Genomic DNA, 26260 nt, shown 5'->3' on the forward strand with positions numbered 1-26260 from the left:
GATATGCTTTAAAACTGCACAGGACACTTTTCTCACTATACTTCCACAGGTGGAAGATATGCTTTAAAACTGCTATTTTATTGAATTCACCACCAACTGCTATATCTTTCTTAGCATTACAAAGCCTTTATATAGGCTTGAATCAAAACTGACATAGAATACAATAAGATGATAATTAAGATGAGGACTCTTGGTTCTCTCAATCTTAATGTTACAACTCTAACATAACTCTAAAGCCAGTGGTGGTTACAACACATTAATTTTAACACTCCCCCTAAATGTGTTGCTCTTTAACTTCCATTGCTTCTTTAAGTAGTTGAAATCTTCCTCTTGGCAGTGCTTTCGTAAAAATGTCTGCAAGCTGCTCTTGTGAACTGCAGAATACTAACTGCACATCGCCATCTTCGATCACACTTCGAATGAAGTGGTGCTTTATATTAATATGTCTTGTTCGACTGTGGAAAACAGGAGTCTTCGCCATGGCTATTGCTGATTTATTGTCACAGTGAAGCAGTAGACTTTCTTCTTGCATTTCTCCGATATCTTCGAGTATTCTTCTCAACCACAACGATTGTTGTGTAGCCAAACCAGCTGCCAAATATTATGCTTCAGCTGAAGAATGCGCTACAGTGTCTTGTTTCTTCGAACACCAAGAAATTACTCCTAAACCCAGGCTGAACACATAACCAGAAGTGCTTTTCATGTCATCAACACTTCCGGCCCAATCACTGTCACAGTAGCCTTTAGCTTTAAGTTTAGAATTCTTTTCAAACTTGATCCCATGTTCCATGGTTCCCATGACATACCTTAGAACTCGTTTTACTGCTCCAAGATGTAAATGACTTGGTTTACTCATGAACTTTGAGAGTAAACTAGCAGCGAACATTAAGTCGGGTCGTGTAGCTGTTAGATAAAACAAGCTTCCAACCAAACTTCTATACATGCTTGCATCTACTAATCTTCCACCATCTTCCTTCTTTAATTTTTCATTCACCACTAAAGGAATGTCAACAGGTTTGCAGTCTTTCATGCCAAACTTTTTCAAAATATTTTCAGCATATCTCCTTTGACAAATAAAAACTCCATATTCATCTTGGTAAACCTCAATACCAAGAAAATGATGCAGCAAGCCAAGATCACTCATCTCATATTTTTTCATCATTTATATTTTAAAATTTTCAACCATTTTCTTGTTGTTACCCGTATACACCAAATCATCAACATAAAGGGCAACAAGAAGGATATCATCTTTACCTTGATGCTTCACATACAAGGTGTGCTCACTCTGACTTCTTTGAAATCCTTGTTGAATGAAGTAGCTGTCAATTTCACTATACCATGCTCTAGGGGCTTATTTCAACCCATAGAGAGCTTTCTTCAACTTGTAAACTTTTTCTTCTTGGCCTTTAGTCACAAAGCCTTGAGGTTGCTGCACATATACCTCTTCTTTTAATTCTCCATTCAGGAAAGCTGACTTCACAACAACTTGGTACAGGTTCCACCCTTTCTGAGCTGCTAATGCAATAATTGTTCTTACAGTATCCAATCTTGCAACTGGGGCAAAAGTTTCATTATAGTCAATTCCAGACTGTTGTGCATAGCCTTTTACTACCAATCTAGCCTTGGCTCTTTGAATTGACCCATCTGGATTATGCTTCAATTTGGACACCCACTTTACTCCAATAGCTTCTTTGTCATTTGGCTTTTCAACTAGCTGTCATGTTTTGTTTTTCTCAATGGCATTTATCTCTTCTTGCATCGCATTCCTCCAAACATCTTCTTTGATTGCTTCATCAAAATTTTCTGGTTCCACAACACAATAGTTGCATCTTGCATAAATATCACTCAAATCCTTCAATTTTATTGGAGTTAAGCTGGGAGATGATGAACTTGAACTTGGTGAACTTGGAGAGGATGAGGAACTTGGTGTACATGGAGCTGGTTGCTCATTCTCAACTGCTGAATTTTGAGGTTGTAATATGATTGCAGGGACTGTTTTCTCTTTCATTTTGTCTTCTTCCCAATTCCAAGAAGCATTCTCATCAAATACAACATCCCGACTAATGATCACCTTGTTTGTCTTCAAGTTGTAAAGTCTACAGCCCTTTGACATGGAACTATAGCCAATAAAGACACATCTTTCACTTGTTTCTTCTAGCTTTGTCCTCTTTTGTTTTGGAATTTGAGCATAGCAAACACATCCAAAAATTTTAAGATGGTTCACCAACGGTGTTCTTCCACTCCAGGCTTCAAATGGACTATTTTTCCACACGGCCTTTGTTGGAGACCTGTTCATCAAATACACAACAGTGTTAACGGCCTCGGGCCAAAAGGTTTTAGGTAAACCTTTCTCAAGCAGCATAGATTTCGCCATCTCCATCACAGTTTGGTTCTTTCTTTCGGATACACCATTTTGCTGAGGTGTATAACCAACAGTGAGCTGTCTTTCAACACCTTCATCTTCACAAAATTTGTGAAATTCATTTGAGGTGTACTCCTTCCCTCGATCACTTCTCAGCATCTTTATAAATCTGCCACTTTGTTTTTCAACTAATGCTTTAAATTTCTTAAAGATTACAAACGCTTCAGATTTTTGTCTCATGAAATACACCCAAGTCATGCGGGTAAAGTCGTCAATAAACAAGATAAAGTACTTGTTTTTGCCATGAGACAAAGTATTCATAGGACCACACACATCTGTGTGTACAAGTTCCAACACTTTTTTGGCTCTCCATGCACCTTCCTTTGGAAATGGTTGCCTGTGGTGTTTGCCAAGGACACATCCTTCACACACACCTGATTTTCCTTCGATTCTTGGCAGCCCATACACCATCTTCTTTTGATAGAGTAACTTGAGACTTTCGTAATTCAAATGCCCAAGTCTCCTGTGCCATAAACACGAGTCATTCTCTTCTATGGCCATCATGCTTACATTTTTCTCATAGTTGAAAGATAGTGGAAAACTCCTGTTGCTAGTTATCTTCACAACGGCAACACTTCTTCTTTCTAAGTCAAAAATTCTGCACTCTTTATTCTCAAAGTTTAGAGAATAGCCGTGCTCTAGAAGTTGTCCAATGCTAAGCAAATTTTCGTTTAACTCTGGAACATAAAGCGTGTCATGTATGACTTTGCTTCCTTGCTTCGTGGTGACTCCAATGCTTCCTTTCCCTTTCACTTCGACATGTTCTCCATTGCCCAATTTAACTTTTGAGCCAAATGAAGAATCAATCTTTATAAATGCTTCCTTTTGTCCGGTCATATGGTTGCTACAACTGCTGTCCAAATACCAAACATTTTTACCTTCTTCATGCAATGCTTTTTGACAAGCAAAAAACAAATTTCCTTCATCAGATTCTCCTTCTGCGTACAAAGCATGTTGCTGATTTGCAAGACGACAATCCTTTTGAAGGTGCCCGAATCCCTTGCAATTGTGACATTGCGGTTTGCCTTTGTTCCAATAGTCCTTCTCATAATGAGTGCCGCTGTTACAAATTTTGCGCCATTTGTTTGATGCTTCATTCAATCTTCCGCCATTTGTGCCTCTTCCAGATCTGCCACGTTGGTTTCGACCTCTGCCCCTGCCTCTTCCAAATCTGCCACCTCTAGAAGACTCACCTCTAGTTTGTATTTGGGGCTTATTTTCACCATTGTTGGGCTGAATGTTGAGTTTAGATTGAAAGGAACTCTCAATTGATTTTTCATAATGTCGTAACATCCTTTGCTCGTAGGATCTCAAAGACCCCATCAACCCTTGAACAGTCAAGGTTGATAGATCCTTGGTTTCTTCTATCACATCCACCATTGGGTCAAATCTTGCTGTCAAACTAATCAGAATTTTGTCAACAATTATGCGATCTTCTATCGTATCACCATGCGACTTCATCTAATTCACCAACTCGGAGAGTCTATTGAAGTATTCGTTCAGGCTTTCGTTCTCCTTCACCCTTTCATTTTCATAATCTCTCATAAGAGATCGAAGCTTCACCGTTCGCACCTTTGAGTCTCCTTCGAACTCTTGTTGTAGGATACTCCAGGCTTGTTTCGATGTTTTAGCTTTCATAACCCTTGGGAAGATGGATAGAGAGACTCCTCTTTGAATCATTCCGAGAACTCCAGCATCTCTGATCTTCTTCTTCTTCTTCAACTCTTCAAGCTGTTGGCTTGATTCTTCAGCTTTTTCTTTTGATTTTTCAGCCTATGTTGGTGCCGGTTCTTCATATCCGGTTTTGACATACTCTAGAACATCCAAAGATGTGAATAGAGTCTCCATTTTAACAGCCCAAAAATCATAGTTCTCTCCTTCAAATAGAGGAACTTTGACATTGCTGTAAGTTTCGGAAGGGTTGTTTGTAAAAGCCATAACTTTTGTTGTTTTTGCTGCAGCTGCAAGGATCTGCTGCTCTGATACCACTCTGTTGGTGGTATTCTAGAGGTGGTATGTGATAAATTATGGTGTTGCAGGATTCTGCAGAGGAAAACTGAATTTAGTCACTTTTTGCACTATACTTCCATTGGTGGAAGATATGCTTTAAAACTGCACATGACACTTTTCTCACTATACTTCCACTGGTGGAAGATATTCTTTAAAACTGCTATTTTATTGAATTCACCACCAACTGCTATATCTTTCTTATCATTACAAAGCCTTTATATAGGCTTGAATCAAAACTGACATAGAATACAATAAGATGATAATTAAGATGATGACTCTTGGTTCTCTCAATCTTAATGTTACAACTCTAACATAACTCTAAATAAAGACAATAATTAGAATTTGATGGTTGCAATTCTCTCATAATTCTTACTAAAGCCAGTGGTGGTTACAACACATTAATTTTAACAATTGTATATAATTGGTATTACTTGAATTACTGTATTGAATTTCATGTCATGTGGGGAATTGTTTTCTTTAAAATTTTATATAATTCAACAGTTTAATAAATTTGTGAACAATATATAAATGTTGAGATTCTGCCTTTTTTTTTTTCTATATGCAGATGTATTTAAGAACAATTTTTTTATTATGATTTTTTATTAATGTAATATTCTTTTAAAAAATGTCTAAATATATATCATTTTGTTGTCCCGTTAAACAAGTTCAGTAGGTAATTACGTAGGAACATTAGATGAAGAGATGTAAGTTTGAACCAGCAAGATCTCACTTGTTTATTTTTAAAGTTGAATTATACCTGTTAAACTAGTTGATAATAAAAAATAAAAAAAACCATTTTGTTTTGACATATAGCATTTTTTAATTCCAATAGATTTTATTCCAAGTAAATAAGGAATACTTTCTTCATAAAACTCACTATTAGTTATTTTTCTTAAATTTATATGAACTAGTCAATTAAGTGAAAGGGTTACGTCGAGAAAATTGTTGAATTGAGAAAACACTAAACATATAATTTATTTATTTTTTAAGAAATAACACATTATTTTATGATTTTGTTTGTTAAAAATGTTGGGTGATAAGCTAGTTGATAGTTTATAGTTTATAACTAATAGTTGATGACTAATAGTTCTAAGTTGATGGCTGATAGCCAACGACCTATAACTGATAAATTGATTGCGGTTTAATTAATTGATAAATTAAAATAACATAGAAGACATTCAATATATAATTATTTTATTTGAAAATAAAATAAAAAATAAAAGGTAGTAATGGATTTTAGATAAAATAATAATGATAAAAATAGAAGAAAAAATATAAGCTATAAACTGAAATGCTATTTGAAATAACGCTAAGAAAATAAGCTATAGGTTAGTAAAATTATATATATATATATATATATATATATATATATATATATATATATATATATATATATATATATATATATATATATATATATATATATATATATAGTCTTAAAATTTATAATTATTCGGGCCTAATGGACTCACGGCCCATATAGACTAGCCCTAATGGGTAGCGGACTTTTCAGGGTAGGGCTAAAAAAAGCCTTGAAAAATATGAACTCTAATTTTAAGGCTCAAGCCCGATGATTTTCCGGGCTTGGCTGGCCGGCCTATATGGACTAGCCCATTTTGACAACTCTAATACTCACGCATCACGTGCACAATCCAGCAAACTCACGCGGGGCGCGAAATCAAATTACAAAAGAATGTGAAACGCGAATTGGCGAACATCGAAATCAGATTTTAAAAACAAATAATACTCAACCGACAACATGGTAACGAGTTGATTTACTAGCAATTCACTACAAACTTTAGCAATAAATCACAATCATTTCTGGTCAAACAAGCTGAGACATCAAAACCAAAGATGAAGAATAAATTATCAATCCTTTTCAGTTAGGAATTTGAACAACTAACATAGATAGCGCGAATCGATGAACGATTAAGCGAGCATATTACAACCAAATTTGAGTATACATCCAGATCGAAATCATAATGAAATGAATCCAAAATAATATGCAGAACGCAACCCAGAACCACGATGGAATTCCAAGCGTATCCAGAAACGCAGGCTTTTTTTTAACGACGAAAGACCACCAATGACAACGAAGAAAAGGATTGTCGATCTGATCACAAAATGACGACCAAGAATTAACAGATGTTGTAATCTCTTGAAAAGAACAGACCGCGCCAATAGAGAAATTATCGAAAAAGAAAAGGGAACCACGAATACGTGAAAAACCAATAATTTTTCTATTGCAAACAAATGTTATTATATTTTTTGATATGTGTAAAAAATTAATAATTTTTCTTTTTCAAACAACTATTATCACATTTCTTAAAAAATAATAAATGTCTTATTTGAACTTTGTACGGTTTTTAAAAAAATAATTAGATGTTTTGATTTTGATGATAAATTTAATATCATTTACTAAAATACCCTTATTTATTATGGGAAGTAGAGTAGTTAAAAAACATGAAGGTTAATATATAGGAGTATAGTAGTTAATAAAGTAATAAATATTGTATTGGTATTCTAAAGAGACATTTATTTGGAGACATAAAAAAAATGCATATCATTTATTATGAGACAAAATGAGTATAACTTTAGAAAAATATCCTTCAATAAATTATATACTCCATATTTATATTGAAAAACGAAATTAAAATAATATGAAAAATAAAGAATAATAAATGATAGAGGGACTTATAATTTATAATTTAATGTTGGGAAAAATTGAATTAATGTTGCATTAAAATTGTAAAAAGACTTATAATTTATAATTTAAGATGAATTTTTTCTTTCAATACGTCTTATAATTTAAGATTGAGGGAGTATTACTTGATGATGTATACATAGAAATAGAATCAAAACATTTGAAAAATGAAATACTCATTTAAATACTCTAATTATAGAATTCTCTTTTTAAGATAAAAAAAATGCAATGAAAGACTTAATTGAAAATATCATAGGAAAAAATGCTTATAATTGTTTGATTAAAAAATGGTCAAAAGAAGACTGAAAAGACCAAATTGAAAGGTTAAAAAGTTTGCAATATAAATCTATAAGAACGAACATGTTGCAAGGATGAATGGTTTTTAACATTAAATTTTATAGGTTTTGGAAGGAAACTATGGTTCCCAAACTATCAAATCCGACCTTTGGATACATTTTGATGAGAGCCCCAATTCTATCACTATCTCAAATTGCAAGTACTCTGCTACTACTTTTTTTGCTAAAGAAAAAGAAAAGCCAAAAACTTTTGATAAAAAGGTGAATGTCTTCATAGGTCCATTTCCATGACTCAAGGAGTATACAACCAAAATAAACAAGCTCTACTTCCCAAACGCTCCAAACAATATTACACCATTTCAGACCTATGCCAATAGAACAACACATCTATTTGTCTAACCATTATTCTGAAATACTTCAAAAGGGTAAACAAATCTTTTGACCAAACAAACTCACAATCTTTGAAACAAACAAAACAAAGCATAGCAAGTAGTAGCAGCAGCAACCACAGGTTTGTTTGCCTTGACAGGTATATAATACATATATACCATATATTCAGGCGCTGACCAAACTATGTATCACAAATTAGTGTAAATTTTGTTTTGATGGGACAAACAACAGCGACACAACCAAAAAAAGAACAAGCAAAGATGACACAAGACAATATTATATACTTATATTCCCTCAAGTTAAGCATTACTAGTACATATTCATTTTTTAGTAGGGCAAAAAGGCCATAAACCCTACCAAGTACAATCAAACATCATATCCTACTTCATTTCACCACCAACACAAACAGCAGAGAATAGATTGAAGTGAACCAAAACCCTAGTAGCTGGCTAGTTATCCACAAGAAGGGTGGACCCCACCACACAACCCTCCCTTTGAAGAGATAAAGTGGCCAAGCTCCACCCAACTATTTCGTGGAATGGACAATTACACACAACAAAATATACTTATCTCATCAAGTTCATACCATATTTAAACCTAACTACACATACAACACATACTACTGAGGCTTATATAGAAGCCTCCCCAGTGTCCTTTGGTTTCCTTTCTTTACACCATCCCGAGGTGGACTGAAACACAGTGGCAGAACCTCCTCGGACTCGCAAGGAAAATTCACACTATCAAAATGCTTCTCCAGTTTCTCTTTTCCCTACATAATCAACAAATTGAAATTAATATAAAGTTCATTCAATAAATAACAGTAAAATAATTAGGGCAAGAATATAGAAACTGTTTGCTACTATTTAGATTATAATGATTAGGTCTATTATAGGGAAACCATACCTGGAGGCGTGCGGCAACCACATCACGTATCTTATGGGAAAGGAACAATTCCCATTTCTGATTTGAAGCTGTCACAAGAAATCTCCAAGCTGCACTAGGCTTAGTGAAATTAACAAAAGCATAGCCTTTATTCAGACCAGTTCTGCAAATTAATAGTAAACCACACACAATCATCAATCATCATTATTACTAGTAGCAAGTAGTGCATGAACACTGAAAGTTCTATCTAGAGAAGGAACTTGTTAGCGTACCTGAAATCTATCGGCAAATAGACAAAATCAAAGGCGAAAGTGTTTTCTTCACCATTATCATGATCCTTAGCATTTTCAACCATGCAATGGTTCTCTAGGAACTTCACCACCATGTCTCGACTGTGAACAAAAACCAAAAAGCAATAAATTATCAAGTAATAATAGATTTATTTAATAATGTTAAAATATCAAATGAGCTAATGTTCAAGGAAGAAAGAAAGAAGCGTACTTGTATTTGCTAGGAATGTTTCTTATCATAACAGTTGTTTCATCTCCGTCCGGACGAACTGGAACAACTGGAAAAACACTTCCTTTATTCTTCCTGTCGGTGGAAGCCCTAGAGTGTTGTTCATAGATATTAACATATTTTTTGTGATGATTCTTTCTCTGACTCTCACTCTTAAGGTTAGGATATTTTTCAGCACCATCTACTCCCTTCCTCCTCCACTGAAGCCTCGGGATTCTGAATCTGTGAGAACGACGGTCTTCCATATCTCCATCACTAAAAACCTGTTTGGAACCATTAGCATTACCCTCTGAAGATGCCGCCTCCACCGCTATTTCCTTAATCATACCGCTAGATGGCGGGAAAGAGGGAGTTGCGGTGGTGATATGTTGGTTTGTGTGAAAGCGAAAGGAGAAGTAGGTGGATGAGTGAAAGTGATGCTTTGTGGCAGTAGGGTAGTAGTAATAGAAAAAAGGGTAAGAAGGTTGATGTCTGAGAGGAGAAAAAGTGAGGTATGGAGGTTGAAGTTTTTGAACTTGGTTGGTGGGGTGAAATTCGGGAGCTTCTGCGTTTAAAGCTAAGGAAGCCATAGGAGAAGAAATTGTGTTAGAAAGTGAAGGATATGGATAAAGTGATGACTACTATATTTATAGACTTTTCAGTGAATGAGAGATGGAAATGAAAGAGAAAGGAAGAATGATACTGTAAGAAGGAGAGTGAGTGAGACTTATATATAAAAACAACCACACTCTATTTAAACGGGATCTGGATTCTGGATTGTCTAACTTTCCTACTTAAATAGTTTTAGTTCATTTTATATTATTGCACTTAAAAATTAATAATGTGTCCATTTTAAAATAATATTGGTGAAATATAACAAATAATCGTATGGAAAATTTTGTCAAAATATAATAACAAAATTAGAAGTTACTTCATCTATCCTAAACTATAAAACATTATACAAGAATTAAGAAAATATAATTAATATTGTCTGCGTAAATTATAAATAAAAAAATTAAAGAATTAGAAGAAACAATAATCATTAATGAAAAGTATATTAAAAATATAGGACAAAAGGAGTAAACATTATAAGAATTTAAAGACATTATTAATTTTTTATGTAAAAGTATGGAAAGAAATCAAAATATTTAAAATTTTATATAGAAAATTAATTTAATAAATTAGATAAAATACAGGATCAAAATTATATTTAGTTTTATAAATAAATTAATTAAAAATCATTTTAGGACAGTGTAAAGTCACTTTATACTATCATTTAAATATAATTAATTATTTTAACCGAATAAAACAATTTTCCACTATAATATTTCATTTAACCTCTTTTATAAACTAAATTATATATAATTTTATTTTTTTAAATACTATCTCCGTCTCAAATTGTCTCAAATTATAAGACATTTTTTTAAAAAAATTGTCTTAAATTATAATTCACTTTATAATTTCAATATAGCATTACTATAATTTTTTTCAATATATAATCTATTATTTATAACTCTTTCTTTTTAATATATTTTAATTTTATTTTTCAATATAATTATTGAAACACATTTTTATAAAGTAATATATCATTTTACTTTTCTATAAAATAATAATTATATTTTTTATTAGATCATAATAGGTTCATACGTATTAAATAAACTTGTAAATAGTATATATAACAGATCATATTTAAATGTTAAAATAAAAAAATTGTTATTCTTATACTAAATTCTACATCTGCATCTTAAACACTGTTCACAAATAAATAAACAGTGTTTTCATTTTTATTTTTGACTTTTATTTATTTTGTTAATTCTGTTTTAATTAATGAAATGTTAAAACTTAATTAATATAATTTAAAATTTGATTAATATATATTTTGACATAAAAAATTAATATACACGATATAAAATTTGGTTAATCATATTTATAAAATTAGTTAACATAGTTAATAATTTGGTTAAAGAGTTCTCAAACATAAAAGAATATTAAATAGTAAAATAAAGTTAGTTAATGAAGTGTAAATGTTAGTTAACATATTTATAATTTAGTTTTGGAATATATATGTATTTTATTGGTTAATGAAGTAGTGAAAGTGGCTAATAAATTATAAATAAAATAATTGGTTAACTTACATTTTTATGGTTAATATAGTTGTGAAATAAATTTTAAAATAAATATTTTTTTAGAAAAATAATATTATTTTATTTAAAAACATTGGTCACCATATAAATACTGTGATATACACGTTATATTATTTAGATGTAAATAGTGGTGTACAAATAACAATGCCTTAAAAGTAAATGTCATACTCAAATTTATCCCAAGGTTTCCTTATAATGAGAAATCGCAAATCTAAATATAAATATATTTGGGCACACTCATATAAATAAATAAATAACTTAATTACAATTTTAAGTCTTTCTATTTTTTTTATTTTTTATTTTGATCTCTTTATTTTAAAAATTATTATTTTAGTTTTTTTTAATTTTCGTCACTCTATTTTATTTTTTAGCAAAATTAATATCTCTTCTTGTTAGAAAAGTTCATATTTCTTTTAATTTTTATTAGATTGTGTAAGTATACTTTAGATTGAAGAAAAGTTCGAATTTCAAAGTGATTTTTGACAAAATTATTCCTATTATTTATTATAAGAGAGAAAAAAAATATCAAAATGATTAAAAGATAGGAATACTATAGATAAATGAAAAGTTATAGTATAAAAGAGAACGATAATTATTAGTTTTCTCAGTATAAAATATAAAAAAGTAACCATTAAAAATGAAACGGAAGGAGTAAAGTACAAAATATTTGACTTTTCAAGGAAATCTTTCTTCCTATGGTTACAAGTACTTAACTTTAATCTGTCTATAGAATGATGAAGAGCTGGAAGGTTGTTGGAACAGAGATATAGAGAAGGGACTGGAAGGAAGATCGAAAGCCAAAACTGATTTAACTTATCTATCTCATTTTTGGATGCAAAATTTGTTCCTGTTGGATGAAGCACGTTTTGCTTTTGGGTATATGTTGTAGTGTAAAGTATTATTTTATTTTATTTTTTAAAATTATAAGTTATTTTTCATTAAAAAAATTATTCTAAAGTACTAAGTTATTTTATATTTTTAATTTAATTTTCATGTCATTTTTTCTAATATATTATTTTAATGTCATTTTTTCTAAAAAAATTTGTTCCTGTTAGATGAATCATATTTTGCTTTTGAGTATTTAGTTATTTTTAAAATTTTTAAAATTTTTCATTTTTTATTAATTAATGAAAGACAATATTGTAAACTTAAACACTCTCTTTCCCATACAATAATAACTATGTTTCTGAATTTATCTTTCCTAAATAATGATTCATTTTAATTTTATTCTCTAATTAATAAAATTGTCATCATTCCCAATACATAATAAATGTATGTCTATTATGTCATTCATTGTAGAACAGAGAGAGTATTAAAAAATTATATAGAGTAAATCATTAAAGTGGGATAGTCGATATTGAATTAAAAACTTAAATTCGACGCAAGATTTCAAAAGTTCAACTTCAGTTTATAAAATTTTAGTTTTTGATGGATTAAATTAAATCGGTTTGGCCGGTAAATTGAATAAATTTGATCGGTTTAATATTTATTAATAAACTTATAAAAATACTTAATTTATTATAAAATTTATAAATATTTATTTTTAAAATTTAAAAAAGTATATATATATATATATATATATATATATATATATATATATATATATATATATATATATTTATAGAGAAAATATATGTAAATACTTAAAGACCCACTTACACCGTATAAATATGCACTTTTAATTTTTTTTAATTTTAATTTTCCTTTACTTTTTTCATATGAAACAAAAATTAAAATTTACATAAAGTAATGAATGTATGGATACAGTGGTGTCAATTTTAGATGTCCATTTATCATGGCTCAATTTTATAATATTATAAAGAAACAATCTTTAAGAATATCAATTGTTGTTAAATTTTACATTATAATTAAGAAAATTAATTCTTATGATTTACTCAATATTATACTAGTATCTCACACCCATTTTAAAATTAGATAATAATATTTATAAAAAATATTTTTTATTTTTAAAATTACGGACGATACTGTTCATGTACGGACGTACATTAATCAACTTTATTACTGCATTAATCAAATTTTTACACTGAATTAATCGAGTTTAGTAATTGTTAAAAATTATTTGTAATGCTTGGATGTTGCATTAACCAACTTCATTACTGGATTAACCAAATTTAGTGACTGCTAAAAATTATTTTTAATACTTGGATGTTGCACTAACCAATTTTATTACTGTATTAACCAAGTTTTTACACTGCATTAACCAAATTTGAATAGTGATATTCTTACACCAACGAATAGTACTTTACTGTAGTCATCGTTAATGGAGAATAAAAATTTGGTTAATGCAATAATGAAGTTGGTTAATGCAACATCGAGGTATTAAAAATAATTTTTAGCAGTCATCAAATTTTATTAATGCAGTAATGAAGTTGGTTAATGCACGTTCCTACATAAACAGTATCGTCCTTAATTTTAAAAATAAAAAATAAAAAATATTTTTATTTTAAAAAATACTATTCATCTTATAAATACACGGTAAAATTTAAACTTTTCACTCAAATGTTAAAATGTTAAAGATAAGATAAAATCTATATTTTCAAACGTGATATGAAATGAATAGACACACGGTTGGTGATGGAATAATGATTACATAGTATTTAATGCAAGGATTTTTTTCAAGATTTAAACAATTACTAGTACAGTAAAACTCTGACATATACTTTACCGAATGTTTCCTTCTCCAATTCTTGATTACTTGCTATTTGCAATAAAATCTATAATTCATGGATCACTCATCCATGCGGTTAAAAAATTTCGGTTGTTAGATTAAATTAAATGATTAAAAAAATAATAAAATATTTTTATTTAATGTAAATTAAAATTTATATTTAAATTTATATTATTTGATACTTATTTTAAAATGAATATCATTTTTAAAAAAAAATTATTTCAAAACTAATGTCATTATTATTTTTTATTGTATAAAAAATAATAATTTTTTTAATTGTAATTTTTAATTATTACTCTGAGCTAATTATAATATATGATGAGGTTATAGATTGGTAGAATCTACTTACTCTAAGCACCCTATTTTCAATCGACATGATGTGACGTAGTACCATTTTAATCGGCGGGGTTGTATTGTTTTACTCTTTCATTTAGATAATTTATAGATTAATTAAAAAAAAATTAATAATATGGTTCATTAAGAAATATTAATCAATACTTTCAATACTATACTAAGAAAAGTAATGTCTCTGTTAATTACATTCTAATCCCATAATAATCCATAGATTACTTTCATTTTAAGGATAAAACTGTCATTACAAATATATTGATTCTGTCATTAATGTATTAAGTATTTTCATTAATTATTTTTGATGTTTTTACGTATTTGATGCAGCAGACATAATCATCACACAAGCTGCTACCATTTGGTCCAATATCCTATGCCTTCCATGCGCCAGTTTTGAACCTTTCCAACTTCTGAATTCAATTTTTAACAACTTCCAATGAATCCTTCCAACTATTGCCCCTTCGGTTTCTTATACTTCCTCTATATCAATGTCATCCGTATAGACCCTCCCAAACATATTTCTTTCTCCAACTTAAACCCTAAAAAATTCGATTTTCTTTCTTTTCAGCTTCAATGTCTCGCAGAACCGATTTCATACGTGATGTTGATGATTCTAAAGAAACATGGCGCCTTGCTGTTCGTATCAACGATCTCTGGACTGTCGTAAATAGTAAAGGTGTCGAGCATCTTGAGATGGTGTTGATTGATTCAATGGTTGAATCTTTATTTTATGGGTCTTTGTATAGCAAGGGTTTCTTATTCATCTTCTGTATATTTTTTTTCGCTATCAGCTTATCTAATACTGTTCTGTTTGTTGTTTATTTATTTAGGGAGATCGTATTCAAGCCTTGGTCCGTGGTGACCATACTTCGAAGTGGAAGCAGCTGCTGAAAGAGGATATGACCTGCGTCATTAATAATGGAAATGTTTATGAAAATGATTTCCAGTGGAAGCTGTGCGATCATCCAAAAAAATTTGTTTTCTTGAGCGGTACAACTGTTAAACCAGTTGACCTTAACAATATACCATCTGAGAAATATTTCTTTAAAGATTTCTCCGACATACTCGCGGGAGGATGTAACATGGACAGACTTCAAGGTATGTCAAAGATATTATGTTTGAATATATATTATGAGTTGCTTAATACATATTAAATCTCTGTAATAATTTATTGTTACATTCTTTTCATATTCAGATATCATAGGCGTGGTTGATGAGATTGAAAACTGCCAATCCAAGACAGGAGGAAAAAAGATTGTCATTTCTTTTAAACTCAAAGATTTGAGGTATATTTCGATAATACTGTCATACAGTATTCTTATTTTGCTGTTAATTACACATTTTGATGGCTATTTATAATTTGTAGTGGGAACATTGTAACTTGCACGCTGTGGGACACTTACGGAACCAGGTTTTTAAATTACTATAATGACGATTCAAAATGTGGAGCAATAGTCATTGTTCTAACTCATGCAATCATTAAGGATTCTCAGGGTAAATAGAGTGATCTTTTTATAATCAGAAATCATGAATGGATTTTTAATAAACTTATTAACTTTTACTTTTTTGCAGTCTCTAATGGCTGGAGTGGCTCAAAACTGTTTATCAATGACGATATTGCTGTTATCAATGAATTCATGTCAAAGTATATCACAAATATTGTATTTTGTGTTTTTTATATTAATTGTGGTGTTAAATAAGAATTCTACAACGTTTGCTTCATGGTAATTGTGTTATTTTGTAGGCTGTCTGAATCTCAGAGGAATGAAAAACCATTGCAATCCACTCAGACGATGTCTTCTTGGTCTGGGTCAACCCAATACACAACTATTGATAAGTTTGTTTATAATGCCAAATGTGTGTCGCTAGCTGAAGTGGCAAAGTTAAAACAGGTATAAGTCTGAGACCTTTTTTACATCGTACTGGTACATGGATTTTTATTTTTCCGAATCCATAAATTCCACATATGTCTTAATGAATAAAATTTTTGTTTGCAGGAATCTGTCTGTGTAACTGTGGCTACTACTTTGAAATTTGTTGTTTCCAAATATGGATGGTTCTACTATGGATGCACCGGCTGCACTTTGAAGGCTCCCAATCCAGATAATCCGTTTAAATGTGGATGTGGTGAAAATGTTGTGAAACCTGTACCAAGGTGCTCTAAAGACGATGTTTAGGTTTTTCTTCCTTATTTTCATTTTTATATCCTAACTACTTATTAAATATATTTTTTTACATCAAATGTTAGGTACAAGGTTGAGATTCATGTAATTGATGGAGAATCCAAGTTCCGCTTTGTATTTTGGGATACTGATTGCTTTAATATCATTGGAAAAACAGCCGACGATATGTGCAAATCCATGATAGAGGTTTTTAATTATGAATAGAAATTTACCTTATGTGATTATAATAGATGTTTTCATATTTTAATTTCGAATCTAAATCTGGCATAATCTATTTTCTATGCTTCCTTTACAGAATGGTGAAGATGATCCTATGGTCTATCCAGACGAACTTGAAGTACTTTTGAAAAAGAGAATTGCTTTTAGAGTTAAAGTGCAGCCAAACTTCAATCAAGGATCCGTTCAGAAACTTTTAACAGATGCATCTTCTGTTGATCAGATTTTAGAAAACTACATCAAACAGCAAGATGAGCAAACTAAAGACATTGTAGTCAATGAACCAAAAACACCAACAGATACCTTGGTAGTCACTGCTATATTTTATCTAAGTTTTTCCACAACTGTTCGGCTATTATCGAAATTAATTCATAATTTCTCCATTTTTTTTCCAAAATTTCAACAATTCTGGTAAGGATCCAAGAAAGGAAGATACCATTGATTTCTCAGCTGTAAGTACATATCAAACTCCTCAATCATTTAGCTAAACATTGCATTTTTAGAGTTTAATACATTAATTATTAAACACGTTGTTAATTAAATATAATACATTTTTATTATCCTGTAGCATTCACTTTCGGCATGTGGAGAAAATGAACCCGAAATTAACAGTATAGTCACCCCAACAAAGGCGAAGTCATCAAGTGCACCAGACGGTGAAAATGAATGTGAGTTTGTCGGAGCTACACAGTACTCGGGTATCAAACCCCTAAAAAAAGTGAAGATAGAAGGAACCAACTGATATGTTCTTACTTTAAGCAGAATGTTCATTTTCAATTTTATGTTTTAAATTTTTGTTTAATATTTGGATAATCATATTTGGTTGTAAAAGTATGTTCCTTTCAAACTTGGTATTCCCTAAGACCATCCCATTTTGGATAATATATGCTTATCAAGGTTTTATTATATTGCTTCTATTATTTACAACACCGTGATTATTTTCAAATGTTGTCTTATATATACCGCCTGAAAAATTATTCAAATCACGTTGGACAATATGCTTTATTAACACATGCATGTATGAAAAATAATAGGAGATTTTGAGTGTTTTCTTAATATAGTTTAATTCTGTTACAAGATTATTGTCATGAATTTATTTTATAAGCTCAAATAATATTTTTTGCATTAATGTTTTTGGGTTTAGAATAAAAATTCCCATATATAAAAATACACTATCAAGTCCCTTTTATAAATATACAGTAACATGTCGCATATATAAAAACACAATATCAAACACTTTTTTGCAGCAAATAAATATAATATAAGGAGCTACCTTTATACGTGACTTTTCGTATTAATTTATATGTAAATTTGCCCTAAAAGCACGATCAAAGGATAATTATTAATATGTAGTTTATGTTTTGTGCTATACGCAACTTTGGAGTGTCTTGGACAATATGCTTTATTAACACATGCATGTAAGAAAAATAATAGGAGATTTTGAGTGTCTTCTTAATATATTTTAATTATGTTACAAGAATATACTCATGAATTTATTTTATAATCTCAAATAATAATTTTTGCATTAATGTTTTTGGGTTTAGAATAAAAATTACCATATATAAAAATACACTAACAAGTCGCTTTTATAAATATACAGTAACATGTCGCATATATAAAAACACACTATCAAACACTTTTTTGCAACAAATATTTTTTTGAGGAGCTACCTTTATACGTAACTTTTAGTATTAATTTATATGTAAATTTGCCCTAAAAGCGCGAATATGTAGTATATGTTTTGTGCTATACACAACTTTTGATAGACCCATGTAACTAAAATGTCAAATAATATATATACTTAAGAGAATAAGGTATTATACATCTTAATACAATAATGTGTTCACCTACTTCATAACTATTGGTATTCCTTTGTTTTATAATGTAGCAAAATAAATTAAATAGCTGTCAGTGATGTCATATAGGGTTAATTTTAATAATTGCAAGCTAAAATAATTGTGTTACGTATTAATAATGACATTTCGTTTTTCCATGCTAGCTATTCATTGATGGCGTGCATATTTTGTTAAAGCATGCTATTCCCCTTAATGATTTCGTTAACATAAAATGAATCTTGATTAACAACATGTCATCTATATATTACACTTAGAATACTGCAGATGCTCATAAACATATTAAATAGAGTTTGGTAATCCATCAGTGGATTTTAATATGGATGATGAGAATTTAATATTTTTACGTCAGATCAACAAAATGAAAGCTGCTAAGGCAAGGTTTAATAGAATGAATGTCCTCAGGCAGAAGAAGGCAAAGCGGTTGAAGAGAGCAAACAAAGAGAACGAGTGTTTCTTCTCTCCATCTTCCGTCCAACAATCTTCGTCGTTCCGAACACCTTTATCAACAATAACTATGAATACCATCAACATTTCCTCATCATATTCACCTAACCACTTTCAACCATCTTCTTCAAGTCCCCAACCTTCAAACAGATTGGGTCTGAATCTAACAAACAAAGATAATGACTTTTTCTTCTCTCCAATTTCCGTCAAACAATCTTCCTCCTTCCGAACACCGTTATCAACCATAACAATGAATACCATCAACGTTTCTGAGTCATCTTCACCTAACACATGTCAACCATCTTCTTCAAGAACTCAACCATCAACTGTTGGGATTTTAAAATCTCGGAGACCCATCACATATCGTACGAACGGATTGGGTTTGAATTTGACAAAAAAAATTTAACAGCACCGTTAGTGGTTCAAATGATCATCCTGAGGTTTCTGCATCTCCTGTCCCGGCCACGGACAATAGCAATTTATTTTCGGATTCAGATGACAATAGTACAGAAAGTATATGAATATTAAGTACTTCTATCATTCATAACCCCTTATCAGATTGTAATTACCAAATAACATGCAATTTTTTTTTTATGCTTCAGGTTTTGAAACGGACTCCGATATTGAATACCTGGATGAAGGTTATAACATCTCTACAGACATGCATTCTGCAACGACTTCTTCAAATGGTAATGCATTCCCCTGTGCATGTTAAACTCATTATTACATAATGCAAGGATTATACTATGTAGTTGAATGTAATACTACAATAAAAATATTATACTCAAATACTTTTTATTTTTATAGGATACTACGATGTAGGAGACGCTAATTCTGTATGTCAACAGTGCGGTGCGCAAATGTGGTATCTTGAAAGAAAGGAAAAGAATCGGAATAGATCTATTCCAAAATTTTCAATGTGTTGTCGAAATGGCAAGATTCAACTTCCATTTCTCAAGATGCCACCTAAATATTTGCAACATCTCCTATTTGACAGTGATACGGTTCAGTCTCGCAATTTCCAGCAAAACATACGAATGTATAACATGATGTTTGCATTCACATCTCCTGGTATTAAGATGGATAACCGTTTTAACAATGGAGGTGGTCCTCCTACTTTCCGTATTCAAGGGCAGGCCTGTCATAGAATTGGTAGTATGTTACCCATGCCGGGACAGACTCCAAAATTTGCCCAGCTCTATATTTACGACACTGAACATGAAATACAACACAGGATTAATGGGATGAGGTATTTATTTGCCAATTATTTTTTGTTACGTCCATATTTGTTTGTTGAGACTTTTTCATAATTTTGTTAATTTTATTATGTAGAACAAAAACTGGCGTTGACATTGATATTGTTACAAAATTATCTCAAATGTTGTACGAACACAACGTACATGCTCAGTCTTTCCAAATGGCAAGAGATATTTTGTCTCAACAAAGTGTAACAGATTTGAAATTGAGACTTATTTCAGACAGAAATACTGATGGACGTATTTATAATCAGCCAACTGTTTCCGAGGTTGCCGCTTTGATAGTTGGTGATGTCGATACAACTGAAAAAAGAGATATCATAATGCACAAACAGTCGGGCGATCTTCAAAGAATTGATGAGTATCATACTTCTTATCTTGGATATCAATATCCATTGCTTTTTCCATATGGTGAGGATGGATATAGGCCAAATGTGAAACATCGGGATCACGGTCACGTTGTACGTTCCACCACACCAAACAGTCGTGATGAATTAGAATATAACGATGTTCCATGGGAAGAAGCTACAAAGAGAAACAGGCTAACGATAAGAGAATGGATGGCATTCCGAATACAATCAAGACAGAACGAGGCACCGACACTGTTAAGAGCTCGAAGGCTATTCCAACAATTTTTAGTTGATGGTTATACAATGTTGGAATCAGAGAGACTTAGATGGCTTCGTAAAAATCAATCCAAATTAAGGGTTGGAAAATATCACAATTTGAATGAGTTAAATTCAAACAGTGTGACACAAGGCTCAAGCACCGGAAAAAGATTAGTTTTGCCGTCTTCATATGTTGGCAGTCGTAGATATATGGATCAACTGTATTTTGACGGAATGGCAATTTGCAGCTATGTTGGTTTTCCTGACCTATTTATTACATTTACATGTAATCCAAACTGGCCGGAGATACAGCGTTATGTAAGACAATCAAACTTGAAATCGGTCGATCGTCCAGACATTATTTGTCGAGTATTTAAAATGAAGTTTGATGAGTTATTGTCCGATCTAACCAAGAAATCTGTCATGGGCAAGGTCCTTGCCTGTAAGTACATTTGCTTTCCTTCATTCTTCCAAACTTAAATTTTTCGTTTTAAATTGGTTCACATATTTAGATGCTGCAATTTAATTGGAAATATATGACATTTCATTAACAGATATGTATACCATTGAATTTCAAAAGAGGGGTTTGCCACATGCTCACATAATAATTTTTCTTCATCCGACCAGCAAGTATCCAAATGCAGATGATATTGATAAAATAATTTCAGCCGAAATACCTGACGAGAATTCTGATCATGAGCTCTATAACTTGGTAAAGTCACATATGATACACGGTCCATGCGGAAGACTTAACCTAAATGCACCGTGTACAAGGGATGGGAAATGTTCCAAGTATTTTCCAAAGGAATTCCGTCCTCAAACAATAGTCGATCAAGATGGCTTCCCTGTTTATCGAAGAAGAGACAATGGTCACACTGTGTTAAAGAATGGAATTCGGTTTGATAACCGTCACGTTGTACCATATAATTCAGGATTATTAAAGAAGTTTCGAGGTCACATAAATATGGAGTGGTGCAATCAAAGTTCTTCGATAAAGTATCTGTTTAAATACATCAACAAAGGTTACGACAGAATCACTGCTGCCGTTGTTAGGAATGATGAGGTGAGCCAAAATGCCCAAAAAAATATCGACGAGATTAAACAATATCTTGATTGCAGATATGTTTCTCCTTGCGAAGCATGTTGGAGAATATTCTCCTTTCCCATACATGGAAGAAAACCCGCGGTTGAGAGGTTATTTTTTCACTGTGAAGGAGAGAATTCTGTGTTTTACAGAGACATGGATCGCTTAGATACCGTGTTGGAAAAGCCAAGTGTCACAGAATCAATGTTTACTGCTTGGTTTGAGGCAAACAAAAAATATCCTGAAGCCAAGGAGTTAACATACAACAAGTTTGTTGGAAAGTTTGTTTATGTAAAGAAAACAAGGGAATGGAAACCGCGGAAAAAGGGTTATACAATTGGTAGATTGGTATGGGTTCCTCCAAGCTCGGGTGAGTTGTACTATCTCAGAATGATGTTAACGCATGTAAAAGGTCCACAGAGTTACGAAGACATAAAAATAGTTAACAACAAGAGATGTAATTCTTTCCGTGATGCTTGCTTTACTATGGGATTTATTGGCGACGATAGGGAGTACATCACTGCCATTGAAGAGGCAAGTCATTGGGGATCTGGGCATTATTTGAGGTTACTTTTTGTTCATATGCTACTATCAAGCAGCTTGAATAGACCAACACATGTTTGGAAAAAAACATGGCAATTATTATCGGACGGCATATTATATGAACAGCGTAGAATCGCAAACAATAGAGGTTAGTATTCATCAATACTATATAAAAAGAATATATAGAGCATGCAACCCATAACGCTATTGAATTATTTTTTGCAGAGTTGATTTTGTCAAATGAAGAATTGGTCAATTTGACATTGGTAGAAGTTGAAAAATTACTTCAAAAGAACAGGAAGAGTTTATCCGATTTTGTGGGAATGCCACAGCCAAATGGATATGTTGTTCAGCAATTAGGCAACAGGTTGATTTATGATGAACGTAACTACGACATCATAGAACAAAGTCAAGAATACAATACATTATATCAACATCTCACAGGTATTTGTGCATTTCATTTTTTTGAGTTTTATCTGTTACCATTTTACGTATCTTATTTGTTGAAAACCGTAACATATAATTTATTACGATTATAATTAGATGAACAAAGAACTGTTTTTAACACTATTATCGGCGCTGTAAATAACGAAAGAGGAGGTGTCTTTTTTCTGTACGGCTATGGCGGCACGGGAAAGACGTACATTTGGAGGACATTGGTGTCTTGCATTCGTTCGAGAAAACAGATTTGCTTGACTGTTGCTTCATCTGGTATAGCTTCTCTCTTGCTACCAGGAGGTAGAACATCACATTCAATGTTCAAAATTCCAATCCCAACATTGGAGGAATCCATATGTGACATCCCAAAGAATACTGATCGAGCCGAGTTGCTTCGGTCAGCCAAATTAATTATCTGGGACGAAGCTCCAATGGCTAACAAGTATTGTTTTGAAGCACTGGATAAAACCCTTAAGGACCTTATGTCCGACACAAAGCCTTCCAAGTCTATTTTTGGTGGTAAAGTTGTTGTTTTTGGCGGGGATTTTCGTCAGATCCTTCCTGTTATTCCAAGGGGCAGCCGTTCTGACATCATTCACGCGAGCATCAACTCTTCATACATATGGGATCACTGCAAAGTTCTCAGACTAACAAAAAACATGCGTTTGTTGCAATCCACCACACCTTCAAGTTCAACAGAATTAGAAGAGTTTTCAAATTGGATTTTAGATGTTGGAGATGGAAAACTGGCTGAACCGAATGATGGATATGCAGATATTGACATACCAAAGGACATGTTTATATCCAATTTTAATGAACCGATAAAGGCAATTATAGATTCAACCTATCCTAACTTTCTGCAGAATTACAAAGATCCCCAATACCTTCAATGTAGAGCAATATTGGCTGGAACTTTAGAGACAGTTGATGTCGTAAATCGTTATGCGCTAGATATGATTCCAGGTAATTATAATATACGTTGTTGGGAAATGTTTATCAATTAAATCTTTTTACTGATAAATTATATTTTTACATTCTGATACAATCTTTTGCCTTGATTGAAATTATGTAGGAGATGAAAAGATTTTTTTGAGCTCCGACTCAGTTGATCAAATGGACACTGATGCTTGCGATTCTTTTGATGCTTTGACAACGGAATTTTTGAACACCCTGACGGCATCCGGTCTTCCACAACACAGCATTAGACTTAAAGTTGGCACCCCTATAATGCTCCTGAGAAACATCGATCAATCTGAAGGGTTGTGCAACGGTACAAGACTCATTGTTACAAAATTGGCCGACCATGTTATAGAGGCAAGGATTATCTCCGGTAAAAATACCGGAAGTTCATTTTATATTCCAAGAATGGATATATCTCCAACACAATCACCCTGGCCTTTTAAATTAACAAGAAGGCAATTTCCAATCATTGTGTCCTACGCAATGACGATTAACAAGTCGCAAGGTCAGTCGTTAGACTATGTTGGGTTGTATCTGCCAAGGAATGTCTTCAGCCACGATCAGTTGTACGTTGCAATATCAAGAGTGAAAAGCAAAAACGGTCTCAAGATACTAATCCACGACAAAGACAATGAAGCGGCAGACACTACCACCAACGTGGTATTCAAAGAAGTCTTTGAAAATGACTAATTATAATCCATTTAATTAGTATCATTTTGTAATCCAGTGTTGTTCAAATTGTCATGTGGATGATTGTTGTAGTGTTGGTATTAAATTACAAATACTGAACCTGATAAATGCATCATCTGAGTTTTTTGGGTACATTCCAAAGCCCAACACGCGGTTCTTTCTTATTTTAATAAAATTTCACATCTATTTTAAAGTTACCATATTCAAAAAAGGGTTAAGAATTAATATAATCTGAGAATCCAAAACAGAAGCCTACATATATCACACACACACCATTTGAAATTCTAAAACAGACAGAACAACTTAAAGTTAACAACTTTCTAATTCTTTTAAAATTAATACTATAGTTATATTATATATATATATATATATATATATATATATATATATATATATATATATATATATATATATATATATATATATATATATATATATATATATATATATATATATATATATATATCCAGCACTCATTCATATAAAAATACTACTATAATTACCAATTAAAAAAAAAGTACTGATACTATCCTGTATGGTTATCCATAAATTGTTTACAACAAAATGAAATTAAACTTTCTTAAAAAGCCAAAATAGTTCACAGAATTATAAAACAACACATAATATATCAGCAACACATTCTTCAGTAATTCCCACGGACAACACAGACCAGAATTTCTTCGACAGGTGGGTACCTAATGGTGAATTGCAAAACATCACCTTTCTTGAAAGTCCTGCTCTTCCCAAACTCATACCACCCCCTGCAAAGAAACATTTCATTCTTATCTTCTCTCTTCTTGAGCACACAATTGTAGGCCCTGCGTCTGTCCGTGTCATACAGCCCAATGGTGTTCTTGCCTTCCAATTCACACCCAGTTATGACCTCAACAGAAATTTGCTACAATTCATTATAAATTACAGACATTAGCAAATGGAATACTTTCGGTCACTTAAATTTAAATCATACATAACTTATTGTTTTATTAAGAACTTACAAGAACTTGCGTGCCCATTGATGGTGGGTTTGTAACCACCTTAATCCAACTTTTTTCATTTTGAATTACAACCGAATCATCATTATGCCTGTATTTCAAATAAACATTTAAAACTATTATATAATTAACCAAATCTAATACTAAAACGGAATATACATTTACAAATACGACACTTCTATATAGTTTTAAACATATAACATAAATTAATTATACTTACCCTTCCATATCTGATGATATTGAAACGTGGTCATCTTCAACCTCTTCCATAACTTCTTTTCCCTTCCTGTATGAATCCCTTTCTTTTGCAATGTTACTTGGTCCTTCTTGGTTGATTTTGCTCTTAGACGGCTTATTAAATTCTTTGCCATACCTCTCTTCACTGCATCCAGAAGAAACACAATAAACCATTCTTTCTAACATTTTAACTACAAACACAGCCTTATTATCATTATTTATTACGCGTTTATTATCATCTTTAAATTACATGTATTAAATCTTTTCCTGCTATCAGGATACTACTAACATGCAAATAATAAATATCTAAATACGAAATAGCAAGTCTATTGTATCTAAACATTTAAACTATAATCACACTACTTTTATC

The 26260-nt window shown here is 31.6% G+C and overlaps 2 protein-coding genes and 1 long non-coding RNA gene across 3 annotated transcripts; 2 read left to right on the forward strand and 1 right to left on the reverse strand.

Moving 5' to 3' along the window:
* Positions 1 to 9180: 9180 nt before the first annotated feature.
* On the reverse strand, positions 9181 to 9891 carry LOC131605207 (uncharacterized). Its single transcript, XM_058877592.1, has one exon. The coding sequence runs from the start codon at positions 9790 to 9792 to the stop codon at positions 9181 to 9183; it is 612 nt and encodes a 203-aa protein (XP_058733575.1). The 5' UTR covers positions 9793 to 9891.
* A 5705-nt stretch (positions 9892 to 15596) lies between these two features.
* Positions 15597 to 16029, forward strand: LOC131607089 (uncharacterized). The gene is made up of 3 exons (XR_009285195.1): positions 15597 to 15669; positions 15750 to 15877; positions 15956 to 16029. It is a non-coding gene; the product is annotated as an uncharacterized LOC131607089 (long non-coding RNA).
* A 147-nt stretch (positions 16030 to 16176) lies between these two features.
* On the forward strand, positions 16177 to 24661 carry LOC131605208 (uncharacterized). Its single transcript, XM_058877593.1, has 13 exons — positions 16177 to 16275; positions 16381 to 16538; positions 16632 to 16752; positions 16862 to 17089; positions 17351 to 17472; positions 19492 to 19595; positions 19685 to 19771; positions 19890 to 20331; positions 20415 to 21388; positions 21501 to 22721; positions 22799 to 23017; positions 23117 to 23974; positions 24084 to 24661. The coding sequence occupies exons 1-13, from the start codon at positions 16177 to 16179 to the stop codon at positions 24659 to 24661; spliced, it is 5211 nt and encodes a 1736-aa protein (XP_058733576.1).
* Positions 24662 to 26260: the final 1599 nt, after the last annotated feature.

The sequence above is a fragment of the Vicia villosa genome, linkage group LG5 (assembly GCF_029867415.1).
Source record: "Vicia villosa cultivar HV-30 ecotype Madison, WI linkage group LG5, Vvil1.0, whole genome shotgun sequence".
Classification (NCBI taxonomy): Eukaryota; Viridiplantae; Streptophyta; class Magnoliopsida; order Fabales; family Fabaceae; genus Vicia; species Vicia villosa.